This window comes from Somniosus microcephalus, chromosome 26 (genome assembly GCF_052327205.1).
Source record: "Somniosus microcephalus isolate GS21.2 chromosome 26, FLI_Smic_1.0, whole genome shotgun sequence".
NCBI lineage: Eukaryota > Metazoa > Chordata > Chondrichthyes > Squaliformes > Somniosidae > Somniosus > Somniosus microcephalus.
This window is the reverse complement of record NC_141012.1, coordinates 15,688,845-15,712,161: the sequence shown is the minus strand read 5'-3', so window position 1 is coordinate 15,712,161 and position 23,317 is coordinate 15,688,845. Positions and strand designations below refer to the sequence as shown.

The window sequence follows — 23,317 nt, the reverse complement described above, 5'->3', positions numbered from 1 at the left end:
GTAATCTTTCTGTTACTTATAATGTCTGTTTCTATAGAAATTACAAGGCGAAGGACCGGATTGGTGGATCATGACTGATTTATAAAGGCATTTATTTCCAACAACCCAACCCTGCAACTCTCACCCAGTAAGCGGGTGTCGGAGGTATACAAAGGCCACTTTCAAATACCGAGTCTTTCTCTGAGCTGACAATGAAAGGACTGCCCTGTGCCCACCATACTCCGTGTGGTATCTTTGTAGAAACTTGTTTTTTTATATAGTAGAAAAGCTTTTCTCCAAATGTCCCAGAGTATTTTACTTGTAATTTAGGGCTGTGTTTTCAAAATATAAAATCTATGAATGGATTATTTTTAAGTTGGAAATTAATCATTACACTCTGGCGGATCTGCAAGTCCACACAGTAATTTCTAACTTTTGTAATATTACACGCTCTAATTGGCTTCAGTCCTAACGGAGGGTAAACGGCTTGACAATTATGAATTTATTTCAAGGCGAGATTGAGTGAAATAATTGTTCAACTCTCTCCATATCCGAAGTAAAACATGCTGGAGTAACATCAGTTTGCTTTACTGGAAGCAGGCACAAAAGGGATGCAGCATTTTCTCAAATAGCTCACCTGTTTTGGTCATTTTTTGTTACAATATGTGTTTTTGTGATATAATTAGTTCCCCTCCAGCCCGCCTGTCTTTTGTAACGCTTTCTATAAGCTCTGGAATGAACAAAACACGGTGAGGGAGTGGAAGGTCCCAGCCCATATTATCATTCAGTAATGTAGCAGTGTGGGATGATACCGTTCAGTGCAGCCAGAAGCTCCAAATATCCACATAGGTGACATCAGAAGCTTGGCACCACTAGTCTATTTATGGACTGCGACATTTGTGATTAACATCGTCACCGTTTGAATTAAGCATTCAGATAACCCAACACACAGACAGAAACACAAAGAGGCTAAAATCTTTAATCATTAATAAAAACTGAAACATCATAATATGCCTCCCGATACAATAGCTCCTTTTGAAACGCCATGAGGTCATCTTCGAAAGCATTCTGAAGCTTTGCCAGCAGAGGAAGAGGCTGATCAGCAGAGCATTGTCCAACAGTGGAGAGACTGGTCCCCTGCTTGTGTCGCTTCTAATCCCCCAGAATAATAAATCCCTAAAGAATGAAATCACAGGACAGAGTCAATCAGCCTTGCATCAGTTTTCCAGAAAGTTCAATGGGTTGGATGCCATTGTGTATATAAAGAACTCAGACACCAACTGGCCTTCAAGCAGCTCTTGGACTGAAGTCAGCACAGCTACACAGATATACGTCCTCCTGCCTTCAACTGAGAAAGAAGAAATGGACATTGCGGTTCAGCACCCATGGCTACGGCGTCCCCTCTTCCCAAGCTCCATCTTCCCCTCCCGTATCTTTGACCAGAATTTTGGGGAGCACTTTGATCCCGACCTCTTCCCCAGCTTCTCGTCCATGCTGAGCCCCTTCTACTGGAGAATGGGAGCTCCCCTGGCCAGGATGCCGAGCTGGGCACAGTCGGGACTTTCAGAGGTACGTTCTGTTTGTTCTTAAAGTCGCCGTGTCCTTGTTCTGTTACTTGGCAAAAAATGTTTGTTTAAAATGTAACTTAACTGCTCAAATCAAACTCTCTGGACATATTGTCTGTTTCGTAACAATAATGAATGTGTCCATTTGTTCTGTGTGTATATATATATATATATATATAGATCATAAAGAGGAAGACAATGAACACATATATATCACAAAGAGGTAGCTAATTAACATAGCTTATTAGGATAGCAAAATACTGCAGATGCTGGAAATCCGAAATAACAACAGAAAATGCTGGCAAAACTCAGCAGGCCAGGCAACATCCGTGGAGAGAAAATAGAGTCAACGTTTCAGGTCAAACCCTTTGTCAAGACTGGAAAGGCACAGGAAATGAAATAGATTGAGAGGCCAGGCTGGGAGAGAACAAAAGAGAAGTGAAGAGACATTAAGAGGTATTCAAAACGAGACGAGATGGTGATCGGACTAGTGGAGACAAAAGACGGCTCAGATTAGGTGTGAAATGCGCTGGCAGAATGAGAGACAGCTGCCATGTGGGAGAGAGAAAAGGGGGGGGGGGAAAGGGCCAAAACAAAGGTGTGGATAAAAAATAAGTAAAAATGTAATGGGGGCCGAGGTTATGATCTGAAATTGTTGAACTCGATATTGAGTCCGGAAGGCTGTAAAGTGCCTAATCGGAAGATAGCTAATAATATAGCTTATTAGTGCGGTTAATGGTAAATGACAGGAGTTTGTTCACAAGTTGTTAGTGTGGTTGCCTCAGTAGTGGATAAATCCTAAATCAGAACATCAAGATCTGTTAGCATCAGCAACTTGTAATATATGAAAATTAATGGAAACATTGATTTTGCACTTGGCCCCCCACAAGGCTTTATTGCTACTCACTCACCTATGCATCCCACAAGGACCAAAAGCTTGGACGCCCGGTTTTACTTTATGTGAACGCATTCATGCCCTACAGACTCAGTATTAAGCAAAAAGAAAAACTCTGACTGCTGACTGCGAATCTGAAATAAAACAGGAAATGCACGACAGATCCAGTAGCACCTGAAAAGAGGAAAATTAGTAAGAACACAGGGATCCCAACTCAAAAATGTAACTGTTTTCCCCTTTTTAGTCATTGACAGGCCTGCTGTGTATTTTCAGTATTTTCTGATAGCATTGCAAAAACCAGTGTTGTTCAATACACAACACGATGGCTTTGAACAGCCCACCCATGTTAGCCGATTTCACAGCAACTTGGAAATGGATTGACTGCGCAGATCAATTTTTATGTTCCCTTGATGGTTCAGCAAGTTTTTTTAATTCATTCCTGGGATGTGGGCATCGCTGGCAAGGCCAGCATTTATTGCCCATCCCTAGTTGCCCTTGAGAAGGTGGTGGTGAGCCGCCTTCTTGAACCGCTGCAGTCCGTGTGGTGAAGGTGCTCCCACAGTGCTGTTAGGGAGGGAGTTCCAGGATTTTGACCCAGCGACGATGAAGGAACGGCGATATATTTCCAAGTCAGGATGGTGTGTGACTTGGAGGGGAACTTGGAGGTGGTGGTGTTCCCATGTGTCTGCTGCCCTTGTCCTTCAAGGTGGTAGAGGTCGCAGGTTTGGGAGGTGCTGCCGAAGAAGCCTTGGTGAGTTGCTGCAGTGCATCTTGTAGATGGTACACACTGCAGCCACGGTACGCCGGTGGTGGAGGGAGTGAATGTTTAAGGTGGTGGATGGGGTGCCAATCAAGCGGGCTGCTTTGTCCTGGATGGTATCTGGTGTGTCATATAGACTGGATATTGGTATTTCTCATTAATGAATGCTATAAGCACAATGGTTATATATCTTCATCACAGAATCTTGCAGCACAGGAGGTCATTATGCCCATCATGCCAGTGCCAGCTCTTGGAAAGGGCTCTCCAGTTAGTACCCGCTTTTTCTCCATAGCCCTGCAAATTTTTCCTTTTCAAGCATATATCCAATTCTCTCCTGGAAGTTACTATTGAATCTGCTTCCACCACCCTTTCAGGCAGCACATTCCAGATCATAACAATTCGCTGCATTTAAAAAAATCTCCTCATCTCCCCTCTGGTTCTTTTGCCAATGTTCTTAAACCTGTGTCCTCTTGGTGGTTCATAACTCCAGTTAATCAGACCCATTGAAGGTAGACAGTGTCCTTTAAAGCAACATTTGCTCTAGAATTGGGGACTGATGGCACAATTAATTGGAGTGCTATCTGTGTTTGGTTTGAATCCTGCTTAGGCTAATGGGAGAAGAATCAGTCTCTGCTATTGTCCTGTCTTGTTCTAGGCCAGTGAAGCCCAATGGCACCAGGAAAACTACAAGCATCACCCCCAGAAGGAGGGCACAACTAATAACAGGATAAAGCTAGCCCAAATCGAATATGGGTTGATGTAATAAAACTCACTACGCACTTGGTTTGAGTATAAAGCAAGGCTTTAATCAACTTGTTTCAAAACATGGAGGTCTAGTTGTACTTCACTAGTTCCTGTCTTACAAAATGTCCTGGCCAAGCTGGGCCCACGCCCGAGTATTTATACTCCTTGGACGGTGCCACCAGCTGGCCATCCAGTGTTATTTCATGAGTCTTTCTTCATGGATCATAAGATTCATAACATGGGTTATGGTGAATTTAAATAACAAGTTGATAATTGCCGTTAACGAAGCAGCCAATACCCTGTGGTGCCCACTGGGCAGATACCAAAGGTTGAAGCATGGGCAAGCAGTTAGAGATGCTCCCTGGTCATCTTTCACATCCTGGACCGGTGCACAATGCATTTTGTCAGGGCCAGGAGCAGCTAGTCTCTGCTGTGGTAAGGGTGAATATCGTTGCAGATGTAGGACGTAGGTCTGAATCCTGCTGTGTTACATATCTTTTCTAAATGAAATGATTTTGTGGTGGTTTCAATTTCAAATAAGCATGCGGCCGCAAGACAAAAATGATTAAAATTTGGAAATAATTGCAACTAATTTGAAATTCTCACTCAAATAGACCCTGAGGATGACTGTCTTTGAGTAGTATTGAAATTCTGAATTAGGGTTACGGTGCATTGTTGCAGCAGGTGCAATGGAGCGTTACTCTGGATCTGTTTGATCCTGGTACTGGATGGCAAAAGCTTGGAAAATGTGCTCTTCCACAGCACTTTAATTTGATGAGCATGTAAATTAACTTTTTTTAAAGTTCTGAAACATTTTAAAGCCTGAGCCTTAGATTATCTGAGCACGTTCTGTGCAATTCGCAGAACAATTCCTCACCTCGGAATGAGTTAACATTTGCCAACAACGTCTGTCTTTGTGCCACGTAAGCTGTCTTTTCTGATGACTTTGTTTGTCCCTTGCTCTGTGGGTTGAGTCTATGTGCCAGAATGTTGTTTATGAAAAGAATGTTCCAGTAGGATCCACTGCAAGCTGGCCAGCGACATTCCATGGGACAGATTACAGCTAAAGGAAATTATTGTCTCTTCAGACATCCAGATATGAAAACTGAATGATTTGATGTACTTGCAGAATTCAGTGAACTTGTAAGTCTCTGTGCCGTTCTTGACCCAGCTGCTAGGAGGTGTGCAGGAGTAACACGTCCTCTGATATTTTTCTTCTTTCTCCCTCCATCACTGAAAGGAACCACTTACCCTCCAGCTGGCACCTCTCCCTCATGATGCACCAGGGATCATAGAAACATAGAAGATAGGAGCAGGAGTAGGCCATTCGGCCCCTCGAGCTTGCTCCGCCATTCGATGAGATCATGGCTGATCATCCAAACTCAGGACTCCATACCTGCCTTCTCCCCATATCCCTTGATACCTTTAGCTCTAAGAAATATATCTAACTCCTTCTTGAATATATTTAAAGACTTGGCCTCAACCGCCTTCTGTGGTAGAGAATTCCACAGGTTCACCACTCTCTGGGTGAAGAAATTCTTCCTCATCTCTGTCCTAAGTGGCTTACCCCTTATCCTTAGACTGTGACCCCTGGTTCTGGATGTATTTGACATCTCTGTCATGAGAAAAGCTTAGGATTAGAAAATATGGACCATCAGAACTCACCTCTCTAGTGCATAATGCTAGAGAGTTTCTTCCCATTAACTTGGGCTTGGGCTGATAAGTGGCAAGCAACATTCGGGCCACCCAAGTGCTAGGCAATGACCATCTCCAACAGTCATTCAAAGGCATTACCATCACCGGATCCTCCACCATCAACATCCTGGGGCTTGCCATTGACAATAAACTCAACTGGACCAGCCACATAAATGCCGTGGCTCCTAGACCAGTTCAGAGGCTGGGTGTTCTGCGACGAGTGGCTCAACTCCTGACTCCCCAGAGCCTCTCCACCATCTACAAGGCACAAGTCAGGAGTCTGAGGGAATACTCGCTTCGTGCCTGGACTATCCAGGACAAAGCAATCCACTTGATTGGCACCCCATCCACCACCTTAAAAATCAACTCCCTCCACCATCGGTGCACCATGGCTGCAGTGTGTACTAGATGCAGGATGCACTGGAGCAATCCGCCAAGGCTTTTTCGACAGCTCTTCCTGTGTAAAAAAAAACTACGAATGGCTAGAAAATGTGTAACTCTGATCTTAACAGCACATAATGGTATTTTGAATAACCCCAATATTTTTGTTTCCATTAACTTGCTTGATGATTATTCCAAATGTCCATCCAAACTTTAGTTTATCCCAATATTTGTTTTAAATTTACCTTCCACTCATTTACTACTTTCTTGCTGGGTTTTCCTGTGCCCAGTGCCATGGTGCAGTCTTTTGGTTACCCAATGTTTATTTTTATTCCTTTTCCAGATATGGGTGTCACTAGCAAGGCCAGGATTTATTGCCATCTCTAATTGCCCTTGAGAAGGTGGTGGTGAGCTGCCTTCTTGAACCGCTGCAGTCCATGTGGCGAAGGTGCTCCCACAGTGCTGTTAAGGAGGGAGTTCCAGGATTTTGAACCAGCCATGATGAAGCAACAGTGATATATGTCCAAGTCAGGATGGTGTGTGACTTGGAGGGGAGCTTGGAGGTGGTGGTGTTCCCATGCTCCTGCTGCCCTTGTCCTTCTAGCTGGTAGAGGTCACGGCTTTGGGCGGTGCTGCTGAAGAAGCCTTGGCGAGTTGCTGCAGTGAAGTCCTGTAGATAGTACACACTGTGCGCGATGGTGGAGGGAGTGGATGTTTACCTTAATCTGTGGGGTATATTCTACAAATTCGCACTCCATGATAGGAGTGCCTATCAGGAATTCGGATATGGAGGTCAGCAATACAAGACGATTTTCTTCTGAGCCTGAATTCCTGATACAGGAAACTTTCTGGTATCCAGCACGGACAGGACCGAGCTGGTGCCGGTCTGTCAACAATGCCGGAGAATCGAGCGCTATAGTTAAAACATACGGAGCTTCTGAGCTCCGTATCTAGCAACAAACCCTGTTGCTTAGCAACAGCTTCAAAACAATCAGCACAGCTTGCAAGTGTCTCTGTAGCTTAGCAACAGCTTCAGTTAGACGCTTGCACAGCCAGAAATGAGTAAAAAAAAGTAACTAAAAGTAAAAGTTATCTGAACCGACTCCTGAATTTTGCTGGTTAACCGACATTTCCGGTTATTTAGTGGCTGGTTAATCGAAAGTTTCCTGTATGTACTTCCGTTGCTCAAAGTTCTGCATTGGGAGCACTAATTCACAAAATCTAGAATCTGTAAGTTCAAAAGTTTCATATCATTAGTCAGCACTGTTTCATTTGGCGGGGAGGAAATTTGAAGTTTTTGTCTTGGAGAATGAAAATGCCCCTGTTCTCACAGAAAGTATATTTAAGGAAGAAGTCAAGAGACTGATTGATCCATCTTTAAAAAAAATCGATCCAACTTTTGAGGAACTGGCGCCTTAGCTGCTTGCAGGTTTATGTGGATGTGGGTTGTATTAGACATGGAACATTCACAAACGATTGTTAAAGTGTTTGTGAAAGCCTTATTCCAAGTTTACTGGGAAATAGCAGTTTTTATGTTGTTAATTACAGGTTGTATCCAGTACATATTATGTGACCAGTTACAAAGGAAAATATAATGTGTTGTTTCAGTCACGATGGTTGAGACGTAAAGCTAATGATCAGTTGACCAGATTTTCACCCTGATCTAGCACATTGGCTCCTGATTGATCAAAACTGTAACAATCTCATAGAAACATAGAAGATAGGAGCAGGAGTAGCCCATTCGGCCCCTCGAGCCTGCTCCGCCATTCAATGAGATCATAGCTGATCATCCAAGCCCTGTCCCTGCCTTCTCCCCATATCCCTTGATCCCTTTAGCCTTAAGAAATATATCTAACTCCTTCTTGAATATATTTAATTAATTGGCCTCTACTGCCTTCTGTGGTAGAGAATTCCACAGGTTCACCACTCTCTGGATGAAGAAATTCCTCCTCATCTCTGTCCTAAATGGCTTACCCCTTATCCTTAGACTGTGACCCCTGGTTCTGGACTCCCCCGCCATCGGGAACATCCTTCCTGCATCTAGTCTGTCTAGTCCTGTTAGAATTTTATAAGTTTCAATGAGATCCCCTCTCATTCTTCTAAACTCCAGCGAGTATAAGCCCAATCGACCCAAACTCCTGAGAGAGATATCAATGTCGTTAGTGTTGAGCCACAGAAATTCATGATCCCAGTTCTGGTTAGTCATTTTATCACCTTCCTAATATTGATGACAAGCAAAAAGCTTAGGAATTTGACGGCAAGCATCCGTTCTTTCCTAAGCGTGTGTGCTCTGTCTCTTGCAGATGAGACTGGACAAGGACAAATTTGCGATTCACCTTGATGTTAAACATTTCACTCCTGAAGAACTGCGAGTTAAAATTCTGGGCGACTTTTTTGAAGTCCAGGCTCAACATGAAGAACGTCAGGTACATTTTATATTTTCCCCCCTATTTTTATTCCGTCTTAGGCTTGCTCCGTGTTTGCAGTCACTTTCGTCAGCTGGGCGAGCTCAACAGAGTATTCCGTGCACCCGTTGGTTCGGATATAAATTGTAGGAGTCGCACTTTGGGTGAGAGGGAATTAAATTACGTGTCAGTTCCCACACAAAGTGCTGATTTGGCTGGGAGCTGAAACGTCCGTAGCCGGTGGTTAAAAAATCTCATTGATATTGTGAGTTGAAGCTAGGGCTATACCCCGAGCTTCCGGTCGCCTGTCATTTCAATTCACCGCTCCATTCCCACTCAGACCTCACCGTCTGCGGCCTCTTGCATTGTTCCACGGAAGCTCACCGTAAACTCGAGGAACAGCACCTCATCTTCCGATTAGGCACTTTACAGCCTTCCGGACTCAATATCGAGTTCAACAATTTCAGATCATAACCTCGGCCCCTATTATATTTTCATATTTTTTATCCACACTTTTGGTTTGTGACTTTTCCTTTTTCCCCCCTCTCTCTCCCACATGGCAGCTGTCTCTCACTCTGCCAGTGCATTTCACACTTCATCTAGAGCCATTGTCTGTCTCTTTACCTGTCCTATTACCATCTCGTCTCATCTTGAATATCTCTCAATGTCTCTTCTTTCATCCCCTCCCCCATTTCCCAGCCCCCAAACTGCCTTTTGTTTCATTTCCTGCCTTTTCCCTCAGTTCTGTAGAAGGGTTTCGACCCGAAACGTTGACTCTATTTCTCTCTCCGCGGATGTTGCCTGGCCTGCTGAGTTTTTCCAGCATTTTCTGTTGTTGTACCAGATTACAAAACCAGTTGAAGCAACACACATCAGATCAGACCCATACGATTTTGAACAGAAGAACAGGTTTTTGCAATTCTTTCGGAGTACTTTTTCTTTTAATCGAGGGAATGATTCCACCCAACTTACCCGCTTTGCTTACCTCAGTGTTAGAAGGTCCTGCTCACAGCTGTAATAGTGCACAGAAATATTAACCATATCTGCTGTCGACCCACTGGAGGAATGCGAGGTGCTTTTGCAGCACTTTAAAGTGTTCTCGTTCAGTTGTCACAGAAATCACAGAAATCACAGAAACCCCACAATGCAGATAGAGGCCATTTCGGCCCATCGAGCCTGCACCGACACATATCCCACCCGATCCCCATAACCCCTACACCAACACATATCCCACCCTATCCCCGTAACCCCACGTATTTAATCCCCCTAACACTAAGGGTCAATTTATCATAGCCAATCAACCTAACCTGCCCATTTTTGGACTGTGGGAGGAAATCAGAGCACCCGGAGAAAACCCACGCAAACACGGGGAGAATGTGCAAACTCCACACAGACAGTCACCTGAGGCCGGATTCGAACCCGGGTCCCTGGCGCTGTGAGGCAACAGTGCTAACCACTATGCCACCGTGCTGTTGTGAAGCATTCTGAATTTGCACAACCATCACGAAAAACACAGAGGTATTTCAGCATTGGTGTTGAACAAGTCACTGTTTGCATTTTAGGTAAATATAATGCCTGCTAAAAAAATCTTTTGTAATAAAAGTTAATTGGCTCCCTGTATCAAGTCTACAGATACCCCAATATAGGTCAGTCTAAATTGAGAATTGGAATGTGTTCCCTCCACTGAAATACAGCAATACAGCACTCTTTTATGCTGAACTAAGCTGTCACATGCCCTTGCTGTGCAAAATTAAATATAGAATCGTTCCTGGAACTCAGTTACAAGACTGTAATGTCGTCAAGGGCTTTAGATAATGTCAAAAATCGTGAGTGAAGCGTGAACCTTTTGTTAATATCTGACATTTCACGATTGACTTCCACCCAGGTGGCCATTGTGCAAGTGTGAACCTCTGCAGTGATTATCAGCAAGCTATTTGACTGCTGTGGCATCACAGCTGTGCCTAAGCCTGTCTTCACTCAATGTCCACAGGTGTACACTTCCGGCAGGGGTCATTGGATAGAGATCAGGAGCAGTAACCCCGCCAATTTGCCCATCCCTAATCCCTAATTGGTAGAAGGATTAGAGGGGAGTGGAGGAGAACTTTTCTCACCCAGGGGGTGGTGGGGGTCTGGAACTCACTACCTGAAAGGGTGGTAGAGGCAGAAACCCTCATTGCATTTAATAAGTACTTGGATATGCACCTGAAGTGCCGTAACCTATAGGGCTACGGACCAAGAGCTGGAAAGTGGGATTAGGCTGGATGGCTCTGTTTCAGCCATCACCGACACGATGGGCCGAATGGCCTCCTTCTGTGGCGTAAATCGCTATGATTTCCAACCCAAGGGTGCTGAGGTCAATTGTGGAGCTGCTCTCACTGTCGTGGCTGAGATCAACGAACTCAATGCAAACTGAGGATCAATGTAGCGATCTTCCTGGTCTGTGTGAACCTGCATTTATATAGCGACTTTCATGTCTTCAGGACTTCCCAAAGCGCTTTACAGCCAATGACTCACTTTTGAAGTGCAGTTACCATTCTTATATCAATAAAGTTGCTGAGCCATTGAGAGTTGTACATACAGATTTTATAAATAATTGGTTTTTTTGGGGATAATGTGCCTGGTGCACTCAGCAGTCTCACCGGTGAGGCAGGTTGACCAAAACCAAAGCACATACAGTTGAATGTGATGTTACATTGGATATACAGCAGAGAAACAGGCCATTCGGCCCAACCAGGGCCCATCGTGTCTGTGATGGCCTCCCCTTAAATGCATCTACACTATTCGCTTCAACCACTCCCTGTGGTAGAGAGTGCCACATTCTCACCACTCTCTGGGTAAAGAAGTTTCTTCTGAATTCCCTATTGGATTTCTTGGTGACTATCCTATTGATGGCCTCTAGTTTTGCTCTTCCCCATATTTGCCCTGGATGTATACACAGTATTGGAGAGGTATTCTGTGGTGTTGCAAGTTTTATTTTTTTCTGTTCCCGACAGTCATTTACCAGTTCATACACTATGAAATTGTATTTATACAGGTTTCATACTTGGAAATGTTGCAAAAATATTTATTCATTTGAAAGGGTGTTGCCATTCAACATTTCTGACTTGCAAGCCCACAATTCCTGTATACAAACACCAGCCAGTATGCCCAGTATTTAAGATGGCAGCACCATTAGTTCATGATAATTTCGTATACAACAATTATTTCTAGACAATTACAAACATTCTGGTGACTTTATTTGGTCTGTTTTGTGGCCCTCGCCTTGCATTTTGAAGTGACGAGAAACTTTCAGAACTATACCAGCCATGGATGAGAAATTCCACAATATCTGAGAGGCTTGGGTTGTCCAGAATTTCATCTTACAGTCAGTTTATTCCACTTTTTAAAAAATGGTCAAAAAGAAAATGGAATTCCTTTTTTCGGAAAATCCTTAGAAGAAGGGCAGCACGGTGGCATAGTGGTTAGCACTCTTGCCTCACAGCACCAGGGACCCGGGTTCGAATCTGGCCTCGGGCGACTGTCTGTGTGGAGTTTGCACATTCTCCCTGTGTTTGCGTGGGTTTTCTCCGGGTGCTCTGGTTTCCTCCCACAGTCCAAAGATGTGCGAGTTAGGTTGATTGGCTATGATAAATTGACCCTTAGTGTTAAGGGGATTAAATACGTGGGGTTACGGGGATAGGGTGGGATATGTGTTGGTGTAGGGGTTACGGGGATCGGGTGGGATATGTGTCGGTGCAGGCTCGATGGGCCGAAATGGCCTCTATCTGCACTGTGGGGTTTCTGTGAACTGACCGACCACCATTTTTAATACTCACTTGATTAAAATCTTTTTTTCTGTAGGATGAACATGGCTACGTTTCCAGAGAATTTCACCGGAAGTACAAGGTCCCAGCAGGAGTTGATCCAGCTCTGATCACCTGCTCCCTGTCTGCAGACGGAGTGCTTACAATCACTGGTCCTAGGAAGGTGGCCGATGTCCCTGAGCGATCTGTGCCCATCTCCAGAGAGGAAAAGCCTGCAGTCGCTGGACCTCAGCAAAAGTAGATCTTTTCTGTTCAGTTCGGTGCGAAATGACTTCAAGCCATTAAAGTATTGCCTTTCGCTTTCAATGTAACATTTTTGTATTGCTATATAATCACACATTCCTTAAAATCTGATAGCCTGCAATAAACATTTATCTTTACTGCCTTAGTGAAACTTACATTTAAATAAAGTCAACTATTTGAACAACCCATTGCATAGTTCCTGGTTTTCTGCTTTGACTTTGTCTTTACTGGTTTGTAAAATGGTAAGAACATAGGAAGGAGCACAGGAACAGGAGGAGGCCATTCAGCCCCTCGAGCCTGCTCCGCCATTCAATGAGATCATGGCTGATCTGTGACCTAACTCCATATACCATATCCCTTAATACCTTTGGTTATCAGAAAGCTATCAATCTCAGATTTTAAACTGGCTGGGGGGGGGGGGGGGGGAGGGCAGTGTCTAGAACGAGGGGTCACAGTCTCAGGATACGGAGTAGGACATTTAGGACTGAGATGAGGAGACATTTCTTCACTCAGAGGGTGGTGAACCTGTGGAATTCTCTACCACAGAAGGCTGTGGAGGCCAAGTCACTGAATATATTTAAGAAGGAGATAGATAGATTTCCTATGGAGAGAGAGCGGGAATATGGTATTACATAGGATATACGGCACAGAAACAGGCCATTCGGCCCAACCAGTCCATGCCGGCGTTTATGCTCCACTCGAGCCTCCTCCCGTCTTTCCTCATCTAACTCTATCAGCATAACCCTCTATTCCCTTCTCCCTCATATGCTTATCTAACCGCCTCTAAAAGGCATCTATACTATTCGCTTCAACCACTCCCTGTGGGAGCGAGTTCCACATTTTCATCACTCTCTGGGTAAAGAAGTTTCTTCTGAATTCCCTATTTGATTTCTTGGTGACTATCTTATGTTGATGGCCTCTAGTTTTGCTCTTCCCCACAAGTGGAAACATTCTGTGTCCACTCTATCAAAACCTTTCATGATTTTAAAGGCCTCTATTAGGTCACCCCTCAGCCTTCTCTTTTCAAGAGAAAAAGAGACCCAGCCTGTTCATCCTTTCCGAAAAGGTGTACCCTCGCATTTCTGAGATAGAGGATCAGCCATGATCATATTGAATGGTGGAGCAGGCTTGAAGGGCCGAATGGCCGACTCCTGCTCCTATTGTTCTATGTTTCTAACAGCTAATCGAGCATCAATTGCCGTTTGCAGAAGAGAGTTCCAAACTTCTACCACCCTGTGTGTGTAGAAGTGTTTCCTAATTTCACTCCTGAAGGGCCTGGCTCTAATTTTTAGACTCTGCCCCCTAGTCCTAGACTCCCCAACCAGCGGAAATAGTTTCTCTCTATCTAACCTATCTGTTCCCCTTAATATCTTGAAAACCTTGATCAGATCACCCCTTAACCTAAATTCTAGGGAATACAACCCTAATTTGTCATAGAGTCATAACGGCACAGACGGAGGCCATTCGGCCCATTGAGTCTGTGTGATCTCTCCTTGTAATTTAACACTTGACGTCCAGGTATCAGTCTGGTAAACCTGGTAAATAATACAATGCAAAATTAAATTGTATTAATTGACTGCATTTATATACATTGTTCATCATAGAACAGAGCAAAGGCTTAATTTGAGATCATTTAACATTATCTCTGTGACTATTAGTGTCCTATCAATGCTTATAACAACAACACACACTAACATGAATTACATGGGTGCATTTAGTCAGTAGGACATGTAGCTATTAATAGGCATACTGGACCCAAACCAAAGAAGAACCTATCAGACTCTTGTAATTCACTGTGATACATCTTTATTTGTGCGTAAGAACTTTCTTTTCGAAGTTATTTTCGAAGCTGACCATTTTGCATATCATAGCTAGATGTGTACTATAGTGAATGTTCTATTCCGTAACATCAAATTTCACCAAGAAATCAGAAGCCAAGGTCCAGTTGTCTTAAAAGTGAGATAGTGTTCTGACTGAGAGCCTTTTACTGAGTGTAGGAGGCGTGCACTTAACTCTGTAATAATCACATCAGAGTTTGTGAACGCTGGCAAAGTGGCCATTGGAAATGTAGAGCAATAGTTGTGTGCCGTCAGAGAGAGAAAATGAGAGCTGAGAAAAGAAAGAAAAACTTGCATTTATATAGCGCCTTTCACGACCACCGGACCTCCCAAAGCGCTTTACAACCAATTAAGTACTTTTTGAAGTGTAGTCACTGTTGTAATGTAGGAAATGCCTGAAGTCAGGGGAAAAGGAAGGGTGTATATAATCTGTGCTTTCAGATGTAAGAATGTGCAAGAGCCTCAATGTTAACCTACCTTCTCCTTTTTCAGATGATGGCCGTTTTACAGCATTTTCTGCCCTTATTTCAGCTTTCCAGCATTCAGTTTTAGAAAGAAAAAGACTTACATTTGTATAGCGCCTTTCACGACCTCAGGATGTCCCAAAGCGCTTTACAGCCAATGAAGTACTTTTGAAGTGTAGTCGCTGTTGTAATGTAATGTTACTTAGAAGAGAAATCACTATATTTTGTGACTGAAATCAGCTCAAGTTTTCAATGTCTTGGCTGTGTGTTCCCCATACATGTAATAGATCCTGGACTCTTTCCCTCTCTCCCCTGCCCCTGTTCATTGCATTAGATCATCTGGCCTCCCAGCTGATGGAGGATGTACGGTGGAACAATGGCGCCGAGCTAAAATTTAAATATTCAAATACAGTGTTGAAAAAAAATTCTCGAGACAATATTATTCAATAGTTTGTCACATATATCTTCTAACAGCCATGACAAAAATGCACAAGTCAAATTTTTAACAGTTTATAGGCTTAGCACTGACAAAATAACATGCCCAAAAATTTGAATTCACATCCTTCAGTCATCCTCACTGTAAAACCGCATACAACACTTGGTCAAATGTCACCAAATAAATTGCAGCGTCAATCTTTGAAAAAGGGGGGATTTAGACCTAAACAAACAAACTGTTTCTGGTGTGCTGTATGAGATTCTCAACAGAAATCAGCTGAATTGTTAACCTTTGATTATTTTAACATCAGAACTTTACTTAAAAAAGCAAACATCCAACAACCTGAATGACCAAATACTCAAACAGGTAGTAATGGGTAAACCTCCCATGTTTTATGCAGGTTCCAAGAGATTACGAACCTATTTATTATATTCCTACAGGATGCAAGCATCTTTGAAGCATGGAATTTAGGAAATAATCCACTCCTGCTGCAGATTATTTAACTCACTGTTTCGGCTCATGGGTTCAGTAGTCTGGCACCTCTTAGTGGATCATATCCCACACTCCATCACTCCGCGTCATTTCGATTTACAGTCACAACGTGTTTCTGACAGTTCGTCATGGGCTGAATCACAGATTGTTTACACATTAAATAAATCTCTTAACTCAGCACATCAGGTACATTATTCCCTATTTATTAACGAGCCATTTCAGTCCACTCATTAAAAAAAAAACAAAAGGTCTCTTTTTTTTTAAACTCTTGCAACGTTCATCATTATGGTTCTTCCTTGATTATTCTTCACTGTGGCCAAGTCCGCCCCTCAGGGAATGGAGGGTCCACAACAGGCAGCCAAGCCTGGCCCTGAAGGAGCTGCTGTAGGAAAGCAGGGTTCACAATATTCAGCTGTGCACTGCCCTAAAGGACCTTTGGTCGGAATGTAATATCCGCAAAATCCTGGTAATTCTGGTTGCCTGTTTTGCATTGCAGCGGAGTCTGTCAGTGAGCAAGGTCTTAGAGGAATGTAAGAGCCACATAACTCATACTTCTCTGCGTTCTTGTCCGCATCTGATGGAGCAGGGGGTCCGCAATATTGTAACTGCTGGTTCTCCATTGTGTCCGAATCGGTCCATGAGGGAGGATTCATTAGGAGTGCAGGGTCCACGTAATCCAGCGTGTACCTGCTCTTCGGGATTGCTTTGACACGAGGAAGGTTCAATTCTGGCTGATGCCCAGGATAAACATGCCCCTCCCTTTCAAATACTAGAGGAAAGAATCATTTTATACACAGTGATATTAAATAGAAATGCAGTTTCAAGTTTCTTTTTTTTGTTAACCAAGCTTTATTATATTTTTCACACTAAACAAAGATGCCACATAGCAATGTGTAATCACACGCATACAGATAGGTGTCTAGGTTACATTACCCCACATAGGCCTTTTTAAGTCACTTGTAACCAATGCTCCCTCTAAGCTGCATGCGGCCACGCAGTAACAGGAAAGGTCCCGCACAGGCCGCTCACCGGCTTTTACATTGTAAATAACCGCGCATGCGCCGAAATTTAAAGGCTGGAGCATCATGACTGAACACTTCCTCCCAGCAACCGTGTAATCTCCTAGGGTTGACGGGGGAAAAAAAACCCAGGGCCAATAAGGGAAACAAAAACCCACTTCCTCGCTGACCCCCTCAGGCGATCAAAACGAGTCCAGGACATCATATTTACCGTGCGTATGTTATCTGCTAATCCACTTACCTTCTGTATGATGCGATATCTGCCCCTGTCAGGAACCGGTCCAGCTCCCTCTTGAAGGCAGAGAGTCTGCACCAGCCGGTAATGTATTCCAAAGGCTCACTACTCCCTGGGGAAAGAAGCACCGCCCAACATCCAGCCTATTCCTGCTTTCACGTAGTTTAAATACAGGTCCCCTGGTCATTCCCAATCTATCAAACTAAAACAATCTATCAATAGTCCCGCAATCCAGCACATTTATTATTTTATGTACCTCTATCAGGTCATCGCTAAGTCTATGTTGCTGTAAAGTAAATAGACCCGGCTGTTTAAGCCCATCTAAGGTTCTTTAAGCTAGGAACCATTCTTGTAGCTCTCCTCTGAGCCTTTTTCAAGGCCGCTATATCACCCACCATGTGAGGGGACCAAAACTGGGTGCAGTACTCCAGCTGTGGTCTAACCAGCAACCACTTCAATGACAGAATGTGTCCTTTGATTTGTACTGAATGGTTCTATTAATACAGCCTAATACCCCATTTGCTTTTGCTACGGCTCCTCTGCCTTGGTCGTGAACCTTCAGTGATCTGTGCACAATCACACCCAGATCCCTTTCTCTCTCAGCCACTTTCAGTATAATTCCCTGTAAATGGTGTAGTCTGTGTCCTACCTACAAGCATGACACTGCATGTATCTAGGTTGGTTTTATATAGGTCGCATTTCATTTATTAGATAAAATTTATTTTTGAGAATTCGGAAAGGCTTGATAAGCATTGCAAATTCAAAACACAATGGCATTGTAATTTGAAACATAGAAAAATAGGAGCAGGAGTCGGCCATTCGGCCCTTCGAGCCTGCTCTGCCATTCAATATGATCATGGCTGATCCTCTATTTCAATACCATATTCCCGCTCTCTCCCCATGCCCCTTGATGCCTTTTGTGTCTAGAAATCTATCTACCTCCTTCTTAAATATATTCAGTGACTTGGCCTCCACAGCCTTCTGTGGTAGAGAATTCCACAGGTTCACCAGCCTCTGAGTGAAGAAATTTCTCCTCATCGCAGACCTAAAATGTCCTACCTCGTATCCCGAGACTGTGACCCCTCGTTCTAGACCCCCCAGCCAGGGGAAACATCCTCCCTGCATCCAGTCTGTCCAGCCCTGTCAGAATTTTATACTGATCTCTTCAATCTGTGAGAAGAGGCACTTTCTTGGTCGACTAATATCTGCTTACATTTTTTTTCTTACATTTTAAGTGTAGGATGACGTATCCATTATCACTTACCTCTCTGGCGTATCTCTGGCTTGTTATATGAATCTCCATATATCGTATGATAGACATGTTCGTACTGCAAGTAAAGCAAAGCTAAATATATAAATAATTTCAGTATTTATCTAATACACCTGATAATGCGGTCACTTTTGTACTAGAAAAAAATTAATTATCCAATCAATTAAATTAAGCCATCAGAAATAGGATAGCAAAGTGAGAATTTAGTGACAAAAAAATGGAATTATCAGGTGATATAAACTAAACAACTTTCAATTCAGAGAGTAGTTTGTACAACAATTGGAAAAGATTTTCCAATAAATTCATTGAATTTAAGTCCCCAGTGCCAGTGTTTGCATTGTCAATTGCTGTATTTATTTTACCATGACAGGCTTGATGTATTGTACCCAATAATTTTTAACATAGAATCATAGAATGGAAGGAAGCCATTTCGGCCCATCGTGTCCGCACCGGCCAACAAAGAGCTATCCAGCCTAATCCCACTTCCCAGCTCTTGGTCCGTAGCCCTGCAGGTTACAGCATCCCAAGTGCACATCCAAGTACTTTTTAAATGTGGTTAGGGTTCCTGCCTTTCAGGCAGTGAGTTCCAGACCCCCACCACCCTCTGGGTGAAGAAATTTCCCCTCAAATCCCCTCTAAACCTTCCCCCAAATTACTTTAAATCTGTGCCCCCTGGTTTTTGACCCCTCTGCTAAGGGAAATAGGTCCTTTCTATCCACTTTATCTATGCCCCTCATCATTTTATACACCTCAATAAGGTCTCCCATGGCTTCGCAAATCATTTTAAGATACCAGTGTATCTCCTATGGTGTTGCCTTCAGGTCCAAGGCTGTTTTATACTTTCTCCCTCTGTGATATCCCCTGTTCAGTCTCTACTTGGACCTGTCGCTATGTCTATCCTTACTCTCCTGTTGTCCCTATTGCCATCATTTTGTCTTGGGAGTTCTCCCTGGTGGGCCTGGAGTTTCCGCTCGGTTGCCCTGGGTTTTTTTTGGGGGGGGGGCGCGATTTGCCCGAAGTCGGTGAAACCAGCACAAATGATGGCAGAATGTACAGTGCAAATTACATTCAGCTTTTTTGCACTGGTTTAAAAACATCATACTAGAAGCCGGCCCCGCCCACAATCCTAGCCAGGCAGCCCAGATCAAATTAATCACCATGATGAGTTTCCGCTAATTGCACTTGTTTGCGGGCCTTCGAGAAGGCTCTAAAAATTAAGCCTTTTTTTTAAATGCAAGAACACTATTAGGCACATTTTAAAAGCTTCTGAATACAATTTTAAAATATTTACTAAGGAACTGACTATTGTACACCAGTATAACTAGCAAATGGTTCTGTCTAATGAAAGTTCTGACAAAAGGTCATTGACCTGAAACGTTAATTCTGTTTCTCTCTTCACAGATGCTGCCTGACCTGCAGAGTATCTCCAGCATTTTCTGTTTTTATTTCAGATTTCCAGCATCCGCAGTATTTTCTTTTTGTACAAATGGTTCGGTCTAGTTTTTTTAAAGTCATTTTCAGTTATTTAAAATCGGGTTACTCAGGTAGTGGACTAGACACTCTGATTAAAATGCTTATTTTTTTGTGATAAACCCATTTTCGGCTGTATTATTCAAACTGCACCTAGTTATCATTCTTAAATATAGCAAGGAATATTTTTTAAAGCAAAATTTAAAAAAAAATTTACCTTCTAAAACATTGCCCGTTCAAGGCAGATTTTATGTTCGCCGATATGCAAATGAGTTTGAGCGGAAACTCAAGAAGTAAAAAACACTTCTCCAAACAAGTGCAATTTTGGGCACAATTTGCGCCTGGATCACCGATTGCGCCGAAAGCGGAAACTCTGCCACGTGATCTTGTCATCATCACATTGCTGTTTGTGGGAGCTTGCTGTGCGCAAATTGGTTGCTGGGTTTCCTACATTACAACAGTGACCTCACTTCAAAAAGCACTTCATTGGTTGTAAAGCGCTTTGGGACGTCCTGAGGTCATGAGAGGCGCTATATAAATGCAAGTCTTTCTTCCTTGGTTTTCTGTGTTTTAATAAACCGTAATCATAAATGCTTTGTTTGTAAAGGTGTTAAAACTAGTGTACAAAAATCCAGGGTTATAATTTATAGTTTTTCAAATATAATAGTACACATTTATTTTCAAGTAAAAAGTGTAAGCTGAAGATTATCATTTGATAAACTTGTATCGATTGCATCACAATCATTAGTCGATCCTTTCCTGTATTCTCCCCATCTCTCTTGAACCTGCTGACTCACGCGGGTGAGGCGCGGATCCACAGGCATCTCTGTGGCAGCCAATTTGCACACAGCAAGGTCTCATAAACAGCAATGTGACCATTTGTTTAGTGATAAATATTGGCCGGGACACAGAGAACTCCCTTGCTCGTCTTCGAAATAGTGGCCATGGGAAGATCCTTTGCATCCACCTGAGAGAGCAGACGGGACCTTGGTTTAATGTCGCAAACCGAAAGACGGCCCCTGCGACAGTGCAGCACTCCCTCAGCACTGTAATGGGAGCCTCAGCCTAGATTTATGTGCTCAAGGCCCTGGAGTGGGACTTGAACCCACAGCTGTCTGACTCTGCGAAAGCACGACCACTGAGACACAGTAAAAAAATACCCTCCACTTCTTAAAGAACAACAAAGTAAACTTTATGCACAGGGTTGTAAACTTTAAGGAGAACTCACTCCCTCCCAAACCCCATACAATTTTTTTTAGGATATGGGTTTTAATTAAGTGAAAAAATGAATCGTTAATCCTCCATAACAAGACTAGTCTACAACAACGAAGGAAGCCAAGTCAGACACTGCTTACCTGTGTTGGCAAAGGCTTCCTTTTCCTGATTTCACCCAGTCCACACCTCTCTTCGTACCATTTTGCTATGAGAGTTTTTACAGTGTAGCGGTTCTCGCCGTCACTGGTCGGCTCATTCCTGTTAAGAGGGCACGTCGCTTGATCTGCGAAAAATAAAGTGTGGTGGGGTGCCGGCATGGTGGAGTGTGGAGTGTCGGGTCTCCTTACAGCAGCTTTGTGCAGCGTGAATGACGGGTCTGCGATTAACCTGAGCCACCGGCGATGTGTTGGATGTTTTGGTAACGGGACGCGGCGACTGTCCCCGGTACCCAATTCTCTTTAGTTAATTACATCACAGAGCCGGCAGCGTGAGTCACACGCTGACTCCCAGACTTATATTATGCACAACTTTTAGATGATTGATCTGAACTACAACTCGTGTTGATTAGTTCTTTATTTGTTATGCTGATAGTTGACCCTTTGTGGAAATGTAAAACATCTGTGAACCTACATCTCTTCTGTCTTTTAATCTCTCCTGCCTTCCATCCTATCACAGACCTTCCCTTTGATTCTTTCCTCCAGCCCCTTTCCCTGCCTCTACACTTGCTTAAAAGAGAGACTTGCATTTATATAGCGCCTTTCACAACCACCGGACGTCCCAAAGCGCTTTACAGCCAATGAAGTACTTTTTGAAGTGTAGTCACTGTTGCAATGTAGGAAACGCGGCAGCCAATTTGCACACAGCAAGCTCCCACAAACAGCAATGTGATAATGACCAGATCATCTGTTTTTAGCGATGTTGATTGAGGGATAAAAAATGGCCAGGCCACCAGGGATAACTCCACTGCTCCTCTTCGAAATAGCGGCCATAGGATATTTTACGTCCACCTGAGAGAGCAGACGGGACCTCGGTTTAACGTCTCATCTGAAAGATGGCACCTCCGACAGTGCAGCGCTCCCTCAGCACTGCACTGGGAGTGTCAGCCTAGATTTTTGTGCTGCAGTCTCTGCAGGGGGACTGTGAACCCACAACCTTCTGACTCAAAGGTGAGTGTGCTACCCATTGAGTCACTGGCTGACACTGTTACCTGTTAAAACCTGTTACAACTCTAACTTTTTCCAGTTCAGACGAAAGGTCACCGACCTGAAACGTTAACTCTGTTTCTCTCTCCACAGATGCTGTCTGACCTGCTGAGTGTTTCAGCAATTTCTTTTTTATTTCAGATTCCCAGCATCCGCAGTATTTTGCTTTTGTATCTGTTAACCTACATTCAGTGATTCCTGGATCAAAGAGGCAGCCAGTTTTTTTCAGAATTTTATTTTATCCACTGCCAAACTGAAACAATCTCCAATATGGCAACATCAACATCACTCCAATGGCAGGAGTAACTTAATTCCTGTAACATTATTGAACTAAAATAAACAATGAAAGTTTAAATAAAATGGATAGAAATAGAGGCATAGAATATAATAGCAAAGAGATCAGGCTAGAAGTTTATAAATCTCTGGTTAGGCCTCAGCTGGAGTATTGCGGACAATTCTGGGCCCCACACTTCAGGAAAGATGTAAAGGCCTTAGAAAGGGTGCAGAGGAGGTTTACCAGGATGTTACCAGGGATGAGGGACTTCAGTTGTGAGGCAAATTTGGAAAAGTTAGGACTGTTCTCCTTGGAACAGAGAAGGTTAAGGGGTGACCTAATAGAGGTTTTCAAGATGGTGAGAGGTATTGATAGAGTAGAGAAAGAAAAACTATTCCCTCTGGTGAGTGGGTCAATAACTAGAGGTCATTGATTTAAAATCATTGGCAAAAGGTCTAGAGGGGAGACGAGGAGAATTTTTTTTCACTCAGAGAGTTGTCGTGATCTGGAACGCTCTCCCTGAAAAGGCAGTGGAAGCTGATTCCATAAGTAATTTTTAAAACAGTTGAACAGGTAGTTGAGGATGAGGAACTCACAGGGTTAGGGACAAAAAGCGGGAGAGTGGGACTATGCACGACGGCTCTTTCAAAGAGCCCGCACAGGTACGACGGGCCGAATGGCCTCCTTCTGTGCTGTAATGATTCTATGCTTCTATGAAATCGCTGACTAGCCACAGGTGTGACTACAGCGACATCGGTTTATCCACATGCACTAATATTAGTAGAAAACACCTTGCACACAATACAGATAAATTCAGGTGTATATTTACGTAAACATCCGCCGCCATTCAGTGAGAATCTTTGTATTCTTTCTCTTTCACCAAAGTTTGGCATTCGGGCATGAATTTATCAGACACAACTCATCTCAGTGCA

At 43.4% G+C, this 23,317-nt stretch overlaps 2 protein-coding genes across 2 annotated transcripts; one reads left to right on the top strand and one right to left on the bottom strand.

The window, feature by feature from the left end:
• The first annotated feature begins 1,056 nt into the window (after positions 1-1,056).
• LOC147100321 (alpha-crystallin B chain) lies at positions 1,057-12,656 on the top strand. The gene is made up of 3 exons (XM_085967894.1): positions 1,057-1,548; positions 8,323-8,445; positions 12,265-12,656. Exons 1-3 carry the CDS (start codon positions 1,342-1,344, stop codon positions 12,466-12,468), a joined length of 534 nt encoding a protein of 177 aa, XP_085824020.1. The 5' UTR covers positions 1,057-1,341; the 3' UTR covers positions 12,469-12,656.
• Positions 12,657-15,882: 3,226 nt separating this feature from the next.
• cfap68 (cilia and flagella associated protein 68) lies at positions 15,883-21,484 on the bottom strand. The gene is made up of 3 exons (XM_085967892.1): positions 21,050-21,484; positions 18,219-18,282; positions 15,883-16,469 (listed from the first exon to the last, which is right to left on the bottom strand). Exons 1-3 carry the CDS (start codon positions 21,224-21,226, stop codon positions 16,030-16,032), a joined length of 681 nt encoding a protein of 226 aa, XP_085824018.1. The 5' UTR covers positions 21,227-21,484; the 3' UTR covers positions 15,883-16,029.
• Positions 21,485-23,317: the final 1,833 nt, after the last annotated feature.

Bases quoted from the DNA above. Each gene is read 5' to 3' on its own strand.
- LOC147100321 (XM_085967894.1), top strand. From the start codon at position 1,342: ATGGACATTGCGGTTCAGCACCCATGGCTACGGCGTCCCCTCTTCCCA. The intron at 1,549-8,322 runs GTACGTTCTGTT...TGTCTCTTGCAG, and splicing joins CACAGTCGGGACTTTCAGAG to ATGAGACTGGACAAGGACAA. The intron at 8,446-12,264 runs GTACATTTTATA...TTTTTTCTGTAG, and splicing joins CTCAACATGAAGAACGTCAG to GATGAACATGGCTACGTTTC.
- cfap68 (XM_085967892.1), bottom strand. From the start codon at position 21,226: ATGCCGGCACCCCACCACACTTTATTTTTCGCAGATCAAGCGACGTGC. The intron at 18,283-21,049 runs GTAAGCAGTGTC...CTTTACTTGCAG, and splicing joins GGAAGCCTTTGCCAACACAG to TACGAACATGTCTATCATAC. The intron at 16,470-18,218 runs GTAAGTGATAAT...TCTTTCCTCTAG, and splicing joins GCCAGAGATACGCCAGAGAG to TATTTGAAAGGGAGGGGCAT.